This window comes from Diabrotica virgifera, chromosome 2 (genome assembly GCF_917563875.1).
Source record: "Diabrotica virgifera virgifera chromosome 2, PGI_DIABVI_V3a".
NCBI classification, from domain to species: Eukaryota; Metazoa; Arthropoda; class Insecta; order Coleoptera; family Chrysomelidae; genus Diabrotica; species Diabrotica virgifera.
In genome coordinates, this window is record NC_065444.1 from 177,527,544 (window position 1) to 177,548,275 (window position 20,732).

The 20,732-nt window shown below is 33.7% G+C and overlaps 2 protein-coding genes across 2 annotated transcripts; one reads left to right on the forward strand and one right to left on the reverse strand.

Annotated features, from left to right (window-relative positions):
- Positions 1-3,983: 3,983 nt before the first annotated feature.
- LOC126880312 (uncharacterized) lies at positions 3,984-5,124 on the reverse strand. Its single transcript, XM_050644108.1, has 3 exons — positions 4,883-5,124; positions 4,485-4,800; positions 3,984-4,368 (listed from the first exon to the last, which is right to left on the reverse strand). The coding sequence occupies exons 2-3, from the start codon at positions 4,792-4,794 to the stop codon at positions 4,310-4,312; spliced, it is 369 nt and encodes a 122-aa protein (XP_050500065.1). The 5' UTR covers positions 4,795-4,800; positions 4,883-5,124; the 3' UTR covers positions 3,984-4,309.
- A 1,330-nt stretch (positions 5,125-6,454) lies between these two features.
- On the forward strand, positions 6,455-20,226 carry LOC114333726 (endoglucanase-like). The gene is made up of 4 exons (XM_028283672.1): positions 6,455-6,604; positions 16,966-17,178; positions 19,594-19,775; positions 19,851-20,226. The coding sequence occupies exons 1-4, from the start codon at positions 6,577-6,579 to the stop codon at positions 20,145-20,147; spliced, it is 720 nt and encodes a 239-aa protein (XP_028139473.1). The 5' UTR covers positions 6,455-6,576; the 3' UTR covers positions 20,148-20,226.
- Positions 20,227-20,732: the final 506 nt, after the last annotated feature.

The following is a 20,732-nucleotide window of genomic DNA, read 5'->3' on the forward strand; positions in this document are numbered from 1 at the left end:
CTAGGTAGAGTTCGGGGCGAGCGTATTCACTCGAGGCCAGGGCCAGAGTATTCCTCTGTAACCCCGCAATCCGTCTACCTCTTGGTTTACACGGCCAAGCGTCGTTGGTTTTTCACACTGAGTCCAAACTAATCGCTTAGGGCTAGCCGTGCGCCGCAACTTCAGCACTTGATGCTCTCAAGCTTCTCGCTGTTCATCGGTAAGAGTGGGTGTGCAAGCAGTGACCTTACTCTTCGACGTCCGGATCGAGAATGATGTTTTCTCAAAATATGTTAAATTATATAGTTGCCGTACCACAAAAGGAGAAGAAATACTGAGAAAGATCGACAATTTTGTCGCTACAGTAGGAACACCAAGAAGAATTCTCCTGGACAATGCGACGTATTTCCGAAATGATCGTTTCAAAGGGCAGCTGAGAGAAAGAGGAAAAGAAACAAACTTTGTTAGCATCAGACATCCTCAAAGTTTTCCTTCTGAAAGTTTTATTCAGGAAGTTAAAAAAATTTCTACTTATTACAAGGAATGGACAACATCGACGATGGGATAGGAAAGTAGCGGAAATTGAAAATTATTTAAACACCATCCCGAGTACAATAACCAAAGAGACACCGGAATAAATAATGAAAGGTGTGATGTCGATAAGACCATGGGAAGATCCTGAGCCAAGAGTATACCAACAGGTGGTGGAAACGGTACAGAAGAGGCTGCGACGCAGTAATGAGAAATATGTTCAATGGCAAGATCGAAATAGAAGAAGAAGACCAGTGACGTTCCAGAGGGGCGAAAAAGTGCTTGTAAGAGCCTTAAGAGAGTCCAATCCCACTAGCGATATTTGTGCAAAGTTAATGCCTGTTTTCGAGGGTCCTTACATAAAAGATAACGAAAATGGGGTAAATAGCTATGTTTTGAGGCATGTTGATTCGGAAAAGATCAGAGAAATTTATAATATTCACGATGTGTACAAGTATCATAAGTAAAGAAAGGAAGGCCACGTAATAAATAGTTAAGGTAGGGAATAGGAAATAAATTAGGAAAATGAAATAGGTATACCGGAAAATTGTTTTGCCTCGAGAAAAAGTTGAAGATGCAAAGAATTTTATCGACTTCAACGGCGGGGATTTGTTGTATGATTTTTTTTTGGGGAAAAATTTAGTAAATAAATTTATATCAGTGACCACGAAATTATAGATTTTCATCGCCCTGTATATAACCAAAAATTGTAATAGGATAACTTAGTTGGTAATCAGTGTTTTCGTGGAAAAGTGAAATCGTTAAAAAGGTGGTTTTTCTTAATGGGTTTTTGAACGGATTTAAACAATGGTGCGGTCAGATTAGACAATACCGTTTATTTCGCTTTGCAATGGACAATATAAAAAAATCGAAGAAGCTTAAGCGGTAAACAAATTTATTGAGTTTAGAATGTAAGGCCTTTTGTTTAGCAGCGAAAGTAATTTGATATCTCCCAGAATTTAACAAATTGGAAAGTTATATACAAATTAAATCGGTTCTTAAGAAATAATAATATGGGTGTATTGGGTAGAAAGGATGTTTTGTGATTGGTGGAAAATGATGGATGGAAGGGATGAGAGTATGGAGTCTGATTTTGACGAGAAAAAGATAGGCACTGTGAAATGAATATCTGAAGACAGCAGTCCAGTTTTTGAAAAGTGAGAAGTCAGTGTAAAGTGGTGAAATTGGCCTTTGCGAGCAGAATCAAGTTGAAACGAAATCGTTGACCGAGTTGAGAAGTTAATTTTCCTGGGACCGAGGAAGATTCCTGTTTCTGTCTAGAAGGAGTATCCTCAGTTTGGACGAGAGGGACCTTTCGCAACATCCTAGGAGTACGTGTGGGAGACAGTGCCGGTTTAACACAGTCTGCCGCCCGGTGCTGATACGGATGCCGCGCCCAGGCTCAAAAATATTTCTTAACTTTATTTAAATTCAACAAAACATATTTTGAATACAAGTTTATTAAAATAAAAAAAACAATTACAACTTTTTTGGTTTCAAACTTAAATGAAAACTAACAATATACAAGGAAAAAATTAAGGGCGAACTTCACAAAGTAAAATAAAAATTTACTTAATAACATTCAAATAGGTAACATTAGGTAGGTAAGCAAATACCTTTACTTTGATGGATTCGACTTTTACCTTTACTATTGAAAAGCTTGTTTTCTTGATTTTACTGAAGCGAAGTTTTCGATGATATCAGTTATATTTAATTTATTTAGCAGGTCCTCGTTAATGGATAAGACTGCTAAGGAGTTCAAATTTTCTTGGGAAATTGCATTTCTTAAGTAGGTCTTTACCCTTTTTAGTGTCGAAAGAGAGCGTTCGCCACTTGCATTTGCGACCATTATAGAGAAAAAAATACGCAGGCAAATATTAACGTTTGGAAATGGATATTAATTTATTTTCGTATAAAGCCTGTACCAATTCTAAAGGAGTGTCTATTTTTAATTGGGGAAGAGACGTTAAAAAATGATTTAAATGAACACATTCTTGGGGAAAATACCCGTCCAAATCCTCCTTGTAGTTTTGGTGTAATTCGGTTGCCGATCTGAAAATATCTTCATCTTCCGTAGCTTTTAGTTTAAACAAAAATTCAAATGCTCTTGAACAAGATTTCTAACTATCAGATCGGCGAATAATCTCCGACTTAAGATTGTCTATTATACAAACATAACATTGTGTTCGCATTTTTTCTTTTTGGCTTAAGCTTGCCTCCGAATTCTTTTCTCCTAATTGCAATTTTTTTGATAATCCTCTTCTCAGCATAATTTTCATTCCCTGTTAACAACATTCCTAAGGCCTCGTAGTGATCAAAACGATCACGTAAGAAATCAAAGTAATCTGCTAAAGATGATAACAGATGAGCGGTTGTGCTTAAATCCATATTTTCCTTTTGTACTGATTTATTCACTTCATTAACCCTTTGTAAAACGTCAAGCCAAAATGATAAAATTATTCCGTTTTCCAACAAATCAAGTTTTTCCGATAGAGAAGCTGCTTCAACTCTTACTATGTTTTTCTCATTTATATCCGTTGATATTCCAATCAAACATGTTTTAATCAAACCGTAATTGCTTTTTAACGCTTTTACGGCATCAAAACGAGAAGACCAACGGGTTGTATTCACTCTCTTAGGTAACAGTGTCTGCCCCGACTCAGCCGAATCCTTTATTGCACGAGACAATAACTCCCACCTATGTGTAGACACGGAAAAAAATTGTAGATAGCTTGTACCAACATAAAAAAAGATGTTGCTTCCAAACAACAATTTGCTGCATTTTGGACAACCCAATTTAAAGAGTGAGCAGCACACGGCACAAAGATAGCTAAATCATTGTAAGCTTTAATACGTGTTTGCAAACCAGAATACTTTCCACTCATATTACTGGCATTGTCGTAAGACTGGCCTCTATAGTTCTTAGTATCTAATTTCAAAGACTCTAACATCCCAACAAATGTTTCCTCAAGTTGTTGTGAGCTATGCCCAGTGTTTTTATAAAATCCCACTAATCTTTCCACGGGATTCCCTTTATTGTCACAATATCTCAAAATCACTGTAAGTTGGTCATGGTGTGTTATGTCAGGTGTTGAATCTACACTTATAGAATAGTATTTGTTTGCCTTAATTTGTCTCACAATTTCATCAATGACTCGATTGGATAAAATATTCAGTAATTCGTTACATATATCTTTTGATAGATATGACGTTTTGCCCTTACCTAAATTTGCTCGTTTATTAATATGATCTTTCAAAAATGGATCATATTCTGACAATAGTTCCAGTAAACCTAAGTAGTTTCCATTCCGTTTTTCGCCAATTCTTTCATGAGTACCTCTAAATGACAATTCCCTGGTAGCCAGAAACTTTATTACACTTATGATTCTTTCTAGTACTTTCACCCAATATTCTTTCGCAGTGCTAATTTCCTTTTCGAGTTCTACATCAACTCTTCCTGCTTTAATAAGCAAGTCATATACATTTTCAGATTATCTATATGATCATTGGATCTTTCATGTTCGTCTAATCTTTCCTTACTTTTATTCCATAATGAAAATCCTGTTTTAAATTGGTTCTTTTTATTTCCAAATAATACACAATAAAGACAAAATATATTGCCAGTGCTCTCGGAGTAAATTGCCCAATCGCGGCGAACCACTTCTCCATTAACAAGTCTTTTATAAAATATTTGCCTACCGGCATACCTGTGTTGTTCCCCGATATTTCTTTTTGACATTAAAAGTCCATATCTGTAAGATTCTGTTCGACCCATTTTTCTAGAATCATTTCTGCATAATTATGGGAATCTTGCAAAAAGTGCCGGATCTTTAAAATTAAGTAAATCCTGTTTTGGATCTGAAAAGAAATAAAAGAAAATTATTTGTCATTGTCCTGTTTTATTTACCATTTGTAAAGGCACCGTTATTTTTTTGCATTTTAGCCTCGTTAAAAAAAATTTAAATATACCTTACCCGAGTTACTGGTGGTTGCTTCTTCATATTCTAATACTTTTGAAACAGGTGATACTAAGTGCTCTGGCTCTGGCACTAATTCTGAAGTCTCCAAAATCAGTTCATGTGGTTGAATATGAATATATTTATCACTAGTAGCACTAGAACTACTACCGGGTTGGGAAATATTTGTAGTGTCGTCTTCTTGATTTCCATCAGGTGTAAAAAATGCTGTCATTTTGGGTATACCTTTCAAAATTTGATTTTGTCTTTCTTGCTTTTCTTGTTTCCTTTTATGCCAGAAAGATCCAGGTTGTTTCCGCCCTTCCATATTTTTCTATTGAATATTGATTATATTAATGTTTAATTTACAAATTATAATTACCTATACAGTTTCAAATGTAAGTCAAACATCTTACCTTAGTTTAGTTGTACGTTTGTAAGTATTTCTATTTCTACTCGTATTTACACAACTGCCTGGTCTGTATTAATAGGATAGAACAAATTTTACTAATCAACTCTACCGACCTACGCCTTATTATTTTCTGGTTCAAGTGTTCAAGTAGTAAGCAGTTTCTGTTTTGTTATTTCGGTGCGGCGCGCCGGCCGGCGCCCGTCAGGCCGTCTGCCAACCCAAACGTGTATTTTGGGGTGTTCGCACATTATTCTTAATATAAGCTGTAGAATGATATAATTTTACGGCGCGCGGCATGTTTGTACGTTATCTGACATTTAGATAACATAAACTGAACACAGTGCATAAACCATATAGGTACGTCGACGTTAATAATAATAATTTATTTATAAATTATTGTTAAGTTTTCAAGTTAATGATAAAACAGAAAAAATTTTATTATTATATCATGTGGATTGTATGCAAATTTTATTTTACCATAATCATATAATTTCGGAACAGCACGCGCTTCGCGCGTACCGCCCTAGAACCTTCAACCGCCCGGTGCTACAGCACCCAAAAGACCCCTGGTTAAACCGGCGCTGGTGGGAGAATCGAGGACGACGCAATCAGGGAAAAGAAGTAGAGAAGAAACAAAAGACAGAAGAAATAAGTAATCAATTTAAAAAGAGAAAAGTAAATTTTATTAAATTTTGTAAAAATAAATAACGAATTATTTCAATAAATTCTTTTGTTAAAACAGAGGAGATATCAGAATTAAAGCTTAATTTAGTAGATGAGAAATAGTTGCAACAAATTTATATTTTAACATATTTTTGAAATCCTATGTTTATGGTATATTGGATAAATAAATAATATTTTTGAGTGTGTTTAATTTCCCTGTTCTGTCCTGAATGGAGTAATCAACTAGATATACCAGAAGCCACAAGCCAAAGGTAAAGCATCAACAATAAAATAGCCCTGAGAATAAAGTTTATTAGAAAATTTAATTTATATTTGGTTTTGTTTTCCATAAGCAGTAATCAAAATAATTGAGTAATTAAATAAATTAAGAATTTGCTCATCAATCTCATAAAAGAGAGAAATACAGAGCATAACAATATATATGCATTTGCTTCTTCTTCATTCTCGTATTTTTGAGTACTTGAGTAGTGATCACGGGCAGACCAGCGAGGCCGGGGAAGACTCCAAAGCAATGGACCGACGATATCAAAAGAACTGTGATGAATTGGATAGCAAAGGCGAAAAACAAAAAAAGATGGATATATCTCAACGAGGCCTGTGTTCAACAATTAATAAATCAGGACTGATTGATAATGATAATGATGCATTTTTCTCAAGTTCAATTTTTATTCTTAGTACAATCATTGTGCTTACAAAGAACAATAATAAAAAACATATAATATATCAATTAAAAGAAACTAAATCGTATCAAAAATAGAGATAGGTTATAGGTTAAATCAAGGACATAATATATCCACAACACGTTTAGTAGGTATAAGCATATTATACATAAGCCCTTATTAACCTTGACAATGACACCTATTGTCTAATGCGGTTAAGATCTCATTGTTGACTCGTGCGGCTCCACTTAAGATACGTATTGAAATTTGGTAAAGAGACCATTTTAAGATAACATTTTAGTATATATTCTGACTGGTCCACAAGGATACCAAGTTGTATTTTAAGTAACACAACATGAAGATCGCTATCGTTGTTTCGGCCCGTAAGTTATTTCAGCTTTTAAAATGTATTTTTTAATTTAACTCCTAATATGTTTTTAAAATTTAATTTTTTTTGTAAAAAATATGATAAAACATATTTATAAAATAGCCACATATAGGCTAAATAATGATTTGCTGTTTACATACGTACTGATTTTGTACTTCGTATTATTCCTTCCTCCCATTCGTATTGCATTCTTATTCGTATCAATGCGACGATGTAACGATGATCTCATTTGAGTATTAAAACAAGGATATTGTTTTTTATCTTTTGTTTAAGTTTGCTGTTTGCATTAATTGACAACGGCTCTTTTTTCATATATCTTTCGTTCTTTATCATTAAGCGTTCACACATATACGTATACACATTACCTACGTTTAAGACGTCGACTTAATCATTCGACACCAAATGCTGATACACTGATTTCTCAATTAACTATTATCCCGCTTGATTTTGTAGAGACTATTTTTTGAATTATAAATCTGAGCTCCGTCTTTTTATATCTAACGCCCAATTTTAACTCTAATATTACTTTAAATAGGAGACGAGCGTGTGGCAAATCAAACATTGCCCAATAGCTTAGTGAATATGGCCAATGGCCAATGGCTCAACTTTATCTCTTTATTTGCTTAAATATCTTAATTATATAATATAGTATCTGTGAATGCATAATTTACACGGAATATGAAATAGACATAATAAACGACTCTAGAGATTTATATTTTGTGTTACTATAAAAAATATGGTCTACAAAAGTGATACTTGGTATTACTTCATTTCAAGTATTTTTAGGTGTATTTGCCAAAATATTCTGATTGCTATAAAAATTTTAAATATATTTTTTTAAGTAACTATATTAAAAAAACTTCGTTTAGCACTGCTTTTTTAAACATGGTAACAGTCTTTCATGTGTAAAAATATTTCTAACTGTAAGAACCTTTAAAGTCCTTGTCAACGGTTAAATTTTTCGGTGTCCTCCTCAAAATCAAAACGTATATTAAGAGGAAACAGTAGCGATCAACAGGTAGTGAAAACGCGTTCCAAGATTGCGGCTGTAATTTTGAATACTTTTTCAAAATATTTGGCACACGTATTCGTAATATAATAAAGAATGGCGGTACAGAGCCCAATTTGAAAAATATGTTAATATGTGGAAATTACTCTGTAATTAAATACAATATTAAAAAAACGAGCCTGTACCGCCATTAAGAAGAACAAAAAAATACACTTTCTTCAAATAAACTTTTTTAACCGATGCCTAGATTTTGTGTCATTTTGGAACTACTACTGAAGTAAAAAATTTGAGTAGTTCCAAAATGACACAAAATCTAGGCATCGGATAAAAAAGTGTTTATTTAAAGAAAGTGCATTTTTTTGTTCTTCTTAATGGCGGTACATGCTCGTTTTTTAATATTGTATTTAATTACAGAGTAATTTCCACATATTAACATATTTTTCAAATTGGTCTCTGTACCGCTATTCTTTATTATATTACGAATAAGTGTGCCAAATATCTCGAAAAAATGTTCAAAATTACAGCCGCAATCTTGAAACGCGTTTTTGCTACCTGTTGATCGCTACTGTTTCCTCTAAGTGCAGTTCTACTAATTCTCGCAACCAACGAACTATTTAGACCTGGTAATGCTCCCATAAACTATTTTCAATAAGCTGATGATCTAATATTTTACTGCCATGTAAATGTCCATAAAGTGCAATAAATCTTCTTCAAGATAGATCTAACAAAACGAGCCCTCTCTCAAAGTAAAATCAAATTAATAAAATTTTCCAGAAATAAATGTAATCTTTTGCGCCAAATTTAATTCAGCAGTACTATTCTGCTCTTTCTTCTGCTCGATGGTAATTGACTCCAGAATAAAGTGGAAAAACTTGTGATTGTATGATCATCTCGGTACCCTTATCATGCAAGGTTTACACATGTGAACTATATAGTATTATGTTGAGTTTTTAATGCATCACCAATCAAAAGAGACATATCGCCGCTTCGCAAGAACCTAGTAGGCCTAAGTCAAAGAAGACGATTTTAGAGGAGAGGCATTTTAAAATTTTATAAATATGATTATGAGCATAACTCCTAATAAGTTGTCACTTTAAAGAAATTACCTATACAATTTTGTTAGAAATATAATCTAAATACAAACTGTGATACCTAGATAAATTTATAAAGTATTTTTTTTAACACATATTACATTTGAGTCTTTTTTTCTCAGAAACATTTACTTCTACTTTGTTAAAACGCTGACCTAAATGAAAAAGGGTCCTTATTTTAGAGAGAATTTTCACAAAAACTAATCGTAGTATAAGATCGGTCGTCCTTGACGAGAAATAAACACACAAATTGCTTCACATTCTGCGGTAGTCTGCGGCGTAACTAACTTCGCTCTGTATTCATACGAAGATGTTGTATTTAACTAATTTCGCGCTAAACAAATATAAACACTTGGTGCCATCTCTTACCGACTATTTTTATTAACGTCATAGGTCTTTATTCATGCTATATATACTTTAACCCATTAACGCCCAGTGATACCAAATGGTATCACACTAGTGCCTTTCAAAAATGGCGTCTAGCGGTTACATCTAGGAAGGGATAAACGTTATTACCGGCGGGAGTGCGGCAGGTGGATCATCTAGTTGTAGTCAAGCCATTGCGACGAACAGTTTATACGTCTAACGCTTGTGGTCACGTGTTTTATTGGTTCGCATTCGTAAACTGTGGTAAAAATGGACATACGCTTCGAGTAAGTAAGAATATACATTTTTAGGGATCATATTTTCTATATTCACTTTAGTATTCGCTTAGTAAAAGTGTAAATATGTATTAATTGTATAAATCAGATATCTGAATAAATTTGGGGATATACAGGTCTATCAGATTGATGTTTGATACCATATGGTATCACTGGGCGTTTCCACTGCAATGTTTTTTCATTCCTTTCAGGAAAGGATTTTCGCTATCTCAAGCTTTGGATATGGTTTAGGGAGACAGTAATTTATCAGAACAGGTAGATGAGATTTTTATTGAGCCTCCCGAGCCTAGTGTGGATACGGACGAAGATTCTGCAGACGAAGATGAGGGAGGCATGACACACAATCTTACAGGACGTCAACTACGCGCACCAGCAGAAGTAAAACTCATAAATAATACTCGGATCGTAAATGAGCCGGATCCTGTAGACGCCGATACTTTCCCAGATACATCAAGTCATGGTCAACCAAGCAAAGCTCAGCCTCCAACAGATTATCAGGATGAATGGATCAACAATCATCTTGGCTGCAAAAAAATGACTATTCATGGATTGAAGGGGATCTGGAACCTGCATCTTGTAAATTCCCTGATCCAGAGTACAATCAGTCTCAAGGAATGTCGTGTGTAGACATGTTTGAATTGTTCGTTGATGCAGACATCATAGAATACATAACAAAGGAAACTCAGAAATATGCTCTCTTCTGTAATCAACCTGAGCCCAATATTACTGCATCCGAGATAAAATGTTTTCTAGGAATATTGATACTAAGTGGTTATAACATGTTGCCATCTAAACGAATGTACTGGGACGTGAAAGATGATGCAAAAAATGTACTCGTTTCTAATGCTATGCGACGAAACCGTTTTTTACAAATACAACGATTTATTCACTTTGCCGACAACACACAAATCGATGCATCAGATAAAGTATGGAAACTACGCCCGCTTATGGATAAAATGCAAAACAAGTTTTCAAAGCGTTTTGTACCATCAGAGCATCTCGATTTTGACGAATCAATGATCAGATATTATGGTCGTCATGGATGCAAGCAATTCATCCGTGGTAAGCCAATAAGATTCGGATACAAAATGTGGTGTCTGAATTCTTCTGATGGATATTTGATTGACTTTGATCTGTATCAAGGAAAAAATCCACGAGGAAATGAGAAATACGAAATCCTTTTTGGGAAATGTGCCTCGCCTCTGGTGTCTATGCTAGGAGAAATGAGTAATCAGCTTCCATATATAGTACATGTCGATAACTTATTTACAGGAATGAACCTATTCAGTTACCTTAGATATACTGGTGTTGGTGCAATAGGAACCATACGTGAAAATCGAGTTCCAAAATCTTGTCCGTTGAGTGACAAAAAAAAATTTTATAAGATGAAACTAGGTACCTTTGAACATGTCTTGGAAAGAAACACAGGCATACTTCTCGTGCGTTGGCTAGACAACTCAGTTGTTACGATAGCTTCTACAAGTGCGGGGGTACATCCAGTTGCACCAGTAAAAAGATACTCTCAGGTCGAAAAGAAACATATTATGGTAGATCGTCCAAATTGTGTGTCTGAATACAATCGTAATATGGGGGGAACTGATCTCATGGATGAGAATATTTCAAACTATAGAATAAATATACGAAGCAAGAAATGGTATTGGTCTATTTTTACTTGGATTATAGATACAGGAGTAAATAATGCCTGGTTTTTGTATAGAAAAATAAATTCTAAAACTTCGAACTTAGAGTTTAGGAGAGAAATAGTCCAAGTATATTTGTCAAAATATGGAGTAGCCCCAAAAAGTCCAGGTCCAGCCAGATCTTCCTATCCTAGATTGATGTTGCCTGAATTACGTTTTGATGGTTTGCATCACTATGTTGCTCCATGTAATAGACGTCGTTGTGCAGGGTCCAATTGCAAATCCTTTGGCAGAACAATGTGTTCAAAATGCAATGTAGGACTATGTGTCGCCTGTTTTGCTAATTATCATACCAAGTAATACTAATTGTATGTCAATTTTAACAATAAAATACATCATTTAATAATTGATTTCACTTATTTCTATGCGTATTCTCACCCTATCTATTTACTATGAATTTGCATCTTATTAATAAATTAATGTAGTCCAACCGCCCAGTGATACCATATGGTAGCACTCATTATCTCCCACCTTATCAGATATATCTGGTAAAACTAACCTGATGTGATCTGATTATACATAAAATAATACTAAAACAGCTAAACTTCTGGAAAAAAACGGAAAAAAAAATTCTGGGCGGTAATGGGTTAATTTTCAGTAGATATGCATTAATAAGTCAATTTCATCAAATTTTGACTTAAGCCTACGTTCTTGCGAAACGGCGATATGTATATCCATTTTGTAAAGATTCCCTTTCATCTGCCTACGCATTTCCACCAATCAACACAATTCCCACTGATCACTTATTGATTCAAAACGTTCATGACATTTACCAAAATCTTTGTTAAATCGAAACCTATTCTTAAGGAAATCCTCAACAACCCTACGAAGATCACGAAAACTATATGGTTTAAAAACACTCAGTTTTACCACAAGACTTTATTTAAAATAATATAAATACCTATTTGTTTTCGTTATTTAATATATAGTATGGTCCAAATGAAAGGAATAAATGCGTTATTTCGTAAATGGGCAACTTTAAGGAAAAATTCCGAAATAAGTTAATTTTTATTTTTCAGTTATAATATTTTGGCATATATATCATACTAGTGACGTCATCCATCTAGGCGTGGTGACGTAATTGATGATTTTGTTAAATGAGAATAAGGGTCGTGTACTAGCTCATTTAAAAGGATATATAATTCTCCATTCAGTAATATAAATATGAATATTAGTATTTATAGAGTGTGTCCACAAAAAATGTTTTTTGAATAATATTAATTGACACAAAAAGAAGAATGTACACTAATTTATTTACTTAAAAGTACATTTTACTGCAGCTGTTTTTAGGAATAAACATTGTTTTTCTATTAAATTCAATGTTCAAGTCAGCTCCTGCCTGCCACTTGCCTCTTGGAAGTTTGAACATTAAATTTAAGCGAAAACCAATGTTTATTTTGTCAAGTAATATTTTTTTTTTGTTTTCTGACAGCAGTAAACTATCTTAATTTCTTATATTCTTTTTTCGCAAATTAATTAATTACAGAAACATTTTTGTGACCACCCTGTAATAACAATAATGTTAATTTTTATATTACTCAATAGAGAATTGAATAACCTTTTAAATGAGCTAGTACACGACCCCTTCTTCTTTAGCCCATTTCTATATAACTTTTTACATAGGCCTTCCCCAAATCTTTCCATATCTGTCTGTCCTTGGCTGTGCTTTTCAAGTGAGTTCCTGCAGCTTTTACAATATCGTCCTTCCATCGCATCTGAAGTCTTCCTCTTCCTCTTCTTCCTGTCCAACCGGTCTCCGGTCTTGTATTTCAGCATTCCATCTTTTATCTTCCTTCTCGCATTGTGGCCCGCAAATCTCCACTTTAACCCTGTTCTATCTTCAGCTACATTTTTTACTTTTGTTTTTTCTATTATCCATTTGTTTGATTATTTGTCTTGTAGTTTTATTCCCAACACGGATCTTTCCATTTTTTTCTATTTATTTATATTGGCCTTTGTTAATGTCCATGTTTCTGAGCCATACGTCGGAACAGGAAGAATGCACTGGTCAAATACACGGGTTTTTAGGTACTGTTGTATCTTTGTGCTTTTTAGTATCGATCCTAACTTTCCAAACGCTGCCCACGCCAATCTGATTCTTCTTTGTACTTCAATTAGTGATGAGCATCTTGCTGCAAGACCAAGACCAAGACCGCAAGACCAAGACCAAGACCAAGCTTGCAAGAACAAGACCAAGACCAAGACCGAACCTTGCAAGACCACGCAAGACCAAGACCAACCTGCAAGACTCTTGCACTTTTTTTTAAGAAAAATTGGTTTTTATTATTTAACTTTATTTTTTTAGTTCAATAATATATATACTGACATTTTAAGAAATCTTAAACAATATCGAATTTTTAAAATACATAATATTTTGGTTATATTTTTAAGTCGTTTTTAAGTCCAGAAGGCAAGTTTTCAAACGGCGACAGTTCAAGGACAATTGAAATTACTTGTAAGACAAAAAAATGTAATTATAGATAGGGTAATTCATTTAAAAAAATGCAATTAAAAACGGTTTTTATGTACCAGTAGTTTTCGCTTTTTTGTCTAATAAAAATACTGACACTTATTTAAATTCTTTTCGCATAATCGAGGAAAAATGTAGGTCGTTAAATTTAAAATTAATACAAAAAATATCATAATAGATTTTGAAAAGGGATTCACAATGCTGTGAAAGCATTGTGGCCTGAATAAAAAATAACTGGTTGTCGATTGTAATGTGTCAAGCTTGGTATCGCAAAATCCAAAGCTTAGGTTCAGTTTCTGAATATAATGGCAAAAATTCCGATACTGGGAAATTTTTCAAATTATTTTTTGGATTAATTTTTTACAATCAACGAAAGTTGGAAGTTGAATTATTTGTAAAAATCCCGGATGACAAACGCGTAAAGAATTTTACTTATTTCATAGTTGAAAACTATTTGGAAGAATCTAGGTTTTCCCCAGAAAGGGCCAGTACTACAAATAGTATGTGCCGCACTTGAAATGCATGCGCATCATTTCAGTGTGTTTTAAATTCTAGTTTTTACTACCCACATCCGAATATTTTCAACTTTTTAAATGTCATAATGGGTATTCAATCCAAAAATATGTGAAAATAAAAAGTGCGAATAACTCGTGTTATGAGAGCAATGTAGTTTAAATTAAATTCAAGAACTGCAAGATAACAAATTACAGAATTACATTAGGTTTAGTTATTATGTTATAGTATTAGGTCTATAAATAGGTATGGTAAATATGTACGTGTTTACTAAAAAGTATGTTTTAGTTAGTTTATAAAAAAAGTTAATTATATTAAGTAATGATTAAATAGAGTAAAAAATATTTGATTTTTGTGTTCTCTTAAAAAAATTTAATTTATGTTCTTAAATTTGACCCTCGTAGGATAAATACTACAGTGTTCTAGTGAAAGGGAGCAGATCATTATCTGTTAACAACTATAAACCGTTTATCCCTTTTTGTAAAATCCGTGAATTGAAGGTTCCCGACCATTTGTGGCACCTTTAACATTTTAACATTTTATTAAAATACAGGGGCAATAAACAATAATCCAGACTCAAGAAGTGGTCTGAAGGCAGGCGGCAGGTATCGATAGCATACAAAACACAACGTGACACAACCGAAGGCCGGAAATTGCAACAAGGGTTGTAAATGCTGGTTTTTTCCTACTGATAAACATTACCATTATAAAAATATACTCTAATCTCTGTATATAGAGAGAAATAATTAGTTCATTAGGTGAATGTATAATGTTAAAATTGGTATCCGTTTGAAACTACATTCTACATTCTGTTAAAATTTTAAAGCAAAAAATATAGTTTCATTCTTCACATCTTTATTTATTTCAATGTACTTTTTATTCGAAATTGTTTGTCTCAAATTATTACTACCAAAAAAGCAAGACCAGCAAGACTCTTGCAGCAAGACCAAGACCAAGAACAAGACCGGCTAGTGCAAGACCAAGACCAAGACCAAGACTGCTTTTTAGCTGCAAGACCAAGACCAAGCTTGCAAGAACAAGACCAAGACCAAGACTAGCCTGGTCTTGGTCTTGTTCTTGTTTTGCTCATCACTAACTCCAATTGTTTGGTTATCTTTATTAGCTTTGATTATTTGACCCAGGTATATAATATATTCGATAACAACCTCAATATTTACATTATTTATATTTATATTAATTTATTCTGTCATTTGTATTTTTCATGATATTTGTTTTACCCATGTTCATTTTTAATCCTATCTTCTCTGACGCTTGTGCTAGTTGAGTCAGCATTCTGGCTAGTTCTTCTTGGTTGTTTGTAATAAGAACAACATCATCGCAATATCTGAGGTGATTGAGTTTATTCCCGTTTACATTGATGTCTTCCAATTCCAGTCATTTAACCCGCGAGCAGTCGCGCCGTTAGAAAAAATCTAACATTTTATCCTTTTTTGCCATAACTTGATGAAGAATTTTGCAACATCACTTTCCACTCGTAAGTGCCTCGAGGAAGGGTGTAGTAATGCGTAGGTTTTTTTTCTTATTCTTTTTGTGGAATTTATGGCTTTTCGGAGAGCCAATTAGCTTTAATAATTATTGTTAGAAATAATATTTCTAACATAGCAAGTAAATAAAAATACTATAAAATAAAAATTTGTTGTAAATTCGTATTTAAATTCGTATTGTGAGATAAAATCTAACACGCGACTGTTCACGTTACAGAAGTGAGCGCGACTGCTCCCGGGTTAAGGACGTCTTCCAGGGCTAAGGTGAAGAGTTTTGGGGATATTACATATCCTTACGCGTCTACATATTGCTATGGGATGTTTTGTTTGTTTTATTTTCCCACTCGACTGCCACGGTTGCTGTTTTATAGATGTTATGTAAGCGTTGCCTGTACCTGGAGTCTATTCGGTTGTTATTTAGAGCTTTTTCTATCGCCCATATCTCGACACTATCGAACTCTTTTTCATAGTCTACAAAGACTAAACATAAATCTAGGTTGTATTCGTTTGCCTTCTTTATCAATACTTTCATAGTGAGGAGATGATCTATCCGGGTACTAAACTCTTTTCTGAAACCTGCTTGTTCAACTTGCTGATAACTGTCCATTTTATTAATTTGTTAGTCTATTGGTTGTGAGTCTAATAAAGAGTTTGTACATTTGTGAGAGTAGTGAGATAGATCTGTAGTTTTTTAAGTCTCTTTTTTTTAATAACGGTATTGTAATATTTTCATTCCAATCGTGAGTTATTTCTGCCTTGTGGAGACATTGATGAAATAGGAGTTTTAGCTCCTCCATAATAGCTTTGTTACCTTCCTTATAATCATTTCAGCAAGGATACCATCTGGACCGGCAGCTTTGTTATTTTTCATGTGAGATAAGGCGGTTTTGATTTCATGACGTCTACATATATCGGGTAGAATTTCAGAGTTGACATTTAACACACGACATTTAACAAAATTTACACGACCCCTACTCTCATTTAAAAAAATCATCGGTTACGTCATCACGTCCAGATAGATGATGTCACTTGTATGATATATATTATGCCAAAAAATCACAATTTAAAAATAAAAAACTGTTTCCGGATCTTTCTTTAAAGTCGCCGATTTACGAAATAACGAATTATTCCTTTCATTTGCACCATACTGTATAAATATCTCATGTTAGCGTTCCCGTACTAATGGCCATTGTTGTCGACGTATTTTATGTAAAAAATTGTTATAACATAATGTTGTTTTTAAAAAATATAGTCTTGTACTATTAATATTGGGAAATAAGCATATTTGTAAACTTGGAATTTTTGTATTGGACGTTAACGGCTTCTATCTCAGAAGCTGATTGACGTTATTTATTTTATTAGTAGTTTACAATATTTTGCTCTCTAACTAATTCCTTTCATTTCAGTTGTGGCACTTGCAGTAGCTACCCCTTTAGAACAAAGCCCAGAAATTAAATTTATTGAGAAAGGCATTAGTGGAGAGGGAACAACTACTCGTTATTGGGATTGTTGCAAACCTTCCTGCTCATGGAGGGGAAACGTCCATACACCTAGCGGAGTACCGGTTGCGTCATGCGATAGATCTGGAGTAAACAGGGTTGATGATAATGCAAAATCAGGTAAATTAAATCTTATGGTACCAATTTAGAAACGATATAATATACAGAATGAGTTTTATGTATGGAAAGCTTCAATTATATCGGAAACTGCTTGCACAATTTTTATAGCTTTTAGTAAGTAAGAGTCTTATGATGCGGCCGATATTATGGTGGTATTTGCATTGTTGTCAGATCTTCCATGTTTCTGGAAATTTAAGGAACTCCCTTATTTTAAAATGGGATGTCCTGTACCTGTACCTATATTTTTTGCGAGTTGAAGTCCTTAAGAAATGCCGATTATTTTCCACGTAATATTCTCTAACCCCAAATGCCGTAATTTCTTTTAGTTATTGCTACATGTATATTTAAGAAATTTAAAACAAATTATAAAAATAAATTTTTTCGGCCCGACATTATTTTAGGTCATTTGGATTATTGGGACTAAAAACGGCCTGTTGTAATTTTGCTCTAAAGTTGATCATTTTCGGTTTACAAACAATTTAAACTAAAAAATGAAAACCTTAAATGACGATTTTTATTGCTCAAATACATATACAGTAAAAAATATAATTTTTGAAATTACGTGTCTAAATTCAAGGTCAAACCTTCTTCTATCAGCTTCATATTGGGCTGCAATAACAACGAAAGAACAATGTTTTAAAATAAAATAAGCCCAAATTACTTATCAGAAACTGCTAGAATAAGGTTTAAACTTGAATTTACGCACTTCGTAATTTCAAAAATATTGGGTTTGTATCTGACATGAAAATTGTCATTTTTTGAATATTTCAGTTTTATATTGTTTATATCTCGAAAACAGTTAAATTAAGAGAAAAATTACAAAAGATATGTTTTGTCCCTCATGAGCCCAATGAAGAATCTAAAATTATGTCTGCGCGGACCGAAAAAGCTAATTTTTGTAATTTCTTTAATTTTTTTTTATACCGCATTTATACTCAGTCCTGTTGGACAGGGAAGTGGACAGCGTGAATATGTAAATAGCTCACTCGCGCTGCCGCTGCTAATGCTACTGCCAGTACTGCCATTGCACGCCGCTCCCTCAAAAGTCGGTTTTCGAGATGGAAGTCGTCAAAGGACTGGCACCGCGAGCGTGAGTAAGTATTCACATTCAACTACTGTCTCTCTCTCTCTCTCTCTCTCTCTCTCTCTCTCTCTCTCTCTCTCTCTCTCTCTCTCTCTCTCAAAGCGGCGGAATGCTGTCGTCACATTCCATTTTTGAGAGTCGTTCGGTAAATGAGTTGTGAGGACATTGGCGAGGAACTGATGTGAACACCTTACTCACGTCGATATCGTATTTCGGGCAATATTTCCGGCAACGGCAGTAGCAGTGCCAGTGGCTGAGTATACAGTTGAGTCCGCGAGTCTTTACCCGTGCGTCATCATTTAAATCATACGAAATAAGTCGGAAATTTACTAAACGCAGCGGAAAATGGATATTATTCCGATCACGGGTTATTATAAAATTTGACGTTATCAAATAAATATAATGTCAAATTTAAGTTTTGCTTTCAAATGTTGGTGCATAATTACAGCTACATTTGAAGTAGCTTAATAAATTATTTTATTATCATTGATTAATAAATAAATAAACAATTTATAAAAAAATTCAATAACATATTCTCCTTTTGTTATTTTATTCACTTTGGCGGAACCTTAAACACAAGCATTCAACTGTGCCAACAATGAGGTCAGCTTTGTACCTCGTCAAAATTTATCTTAAAATAACATAAACTTATCAAAATTTCTAACTCAAATATAAAATTAGTTGTGAAAACAACTGTTTGTATACTACAATAAAATTCTTCAAAATGCAAAAATTTGACAAAATAACAGCAAAAAATTCAACAAACTGACAGCCACAAAAGTAAACGAACCAAAACGTCAGAAATTGTACTTAAAATATGTGAAGACATCCCCAATCGTCTTTCTTTGTACCTATCTCTTTTCAATACACTGAGTCTAAATCGTTCATAAAAATAACATGTGTTTTACTTAATAACGGGCGGCAGCTTGTTTGTCATTAATTTCATGCGTGGAAGAGAATGATGCTAAATAAAAAGTATGTGTTCTATCTCACCAGGTATTAATGACGCACGGGTAAAGACTCGCGGACTCAACTGTAAATCCGGCATTACAACCAGTACTTCTTAAGGACTTCACAAGGCACAAAAAATATACAAGGGTTGCATTTAAAATAAAAGAGTCCATAAGATTTCCAGAAAAACGGAATACTTGACAACAGTGTAAATGCCATTATAATATCGGCCGCATTAGAAGACCCTTATTCAGCATAATCTATAAAAATTGTGCAATCCGTTTTCGAGATAATTAAGGCGTTCCATACATCACACTCACTCTGTATAGTTTACATAGTTACAATGTGTTATAATAATGTAACGTCATCTTTTATTTTAGGATGTGAAGGTGGCGGCAGTGCTTACATGTGCAATAGTCAACAACCCTGGGCAGTAAATAGCACTTTGGCATATGGTTTTGGTGCTGCATCTTTCAGTAACGGAATTGATGTATCCTTATGTTGCGCTTGTTTCTTACTTAGCTTCAAAGATCAAATTTCAAACAAGAAAATGATCGTACAAGTAAGATTTTTTATGGCCAAATATTTTTTTCATTGTATCGAATGACTAACATATTTATAATACATTTATTTATAGGTTACAAATACTGGTTCTGATTTAAGTCATAATCATTTCGACATCGCTCTTCCCGGAGGTGGTGTTGGAATTTTCACACAAGGTTGTCATGACCAATGGAATGCCCCATGGAACGGTTGGGGTGACCAATATGGTGGAGTTCATAACAGAGGGGAATGTGCTACTCTTCCTCAAGCCTTACAGTCTGGATGCTACTTCAGATTTGATTTCTACCAGAATGCTAACAATCCAAGAATGCATTTCGACCAAGTCCAATGCCCTGCTGAAATCGTTGCCAGATCTGGTTGCAGTCTTTAAATATAATATAATTATTTGTTTTAAAACAATTATGTTTTATTTAGGTACAAATGAAATAAACCATATGTTTGCATGTCAATTTGTCTTTTTCTAATACCCAAAGAACAATTTATCTAGCTACCTACAATCTATTTATATTTTAATTTTTTTAGGGTGGGCTGAAAATTTTTTTTCTGTAAAATAACAACACCTGTGGTCAAATTTTGAAGCCCAAAATGAGTAGCTAAATATTTTTCGCCACTGCCGCAAAGACTCTATATTTTTTTAATATAAAAAATAATTGTGGCAGTGGAATAAATAAAAAGAATTTAACTTTTGAAATATCAGAATTATTTATTTTATATCTCAAAAAAATTGAAATAAAATTTGTATTGTTGTGGTGGGTTCATATAATATGCTTTGTATAATAACGTATGACCGACAAAAATTAATTTAAAAACCTACTTTAAAAATGTGGCAAAGTACCCAAATAAAATATACGTTAGTTTAAAAAAAGTTAACATTACCGATGATATCATTCCTAAAATAACGTGATCTTTGACGTCAACGCTTCTGTACTAAACAGTACTGTCACAAATACAGGGC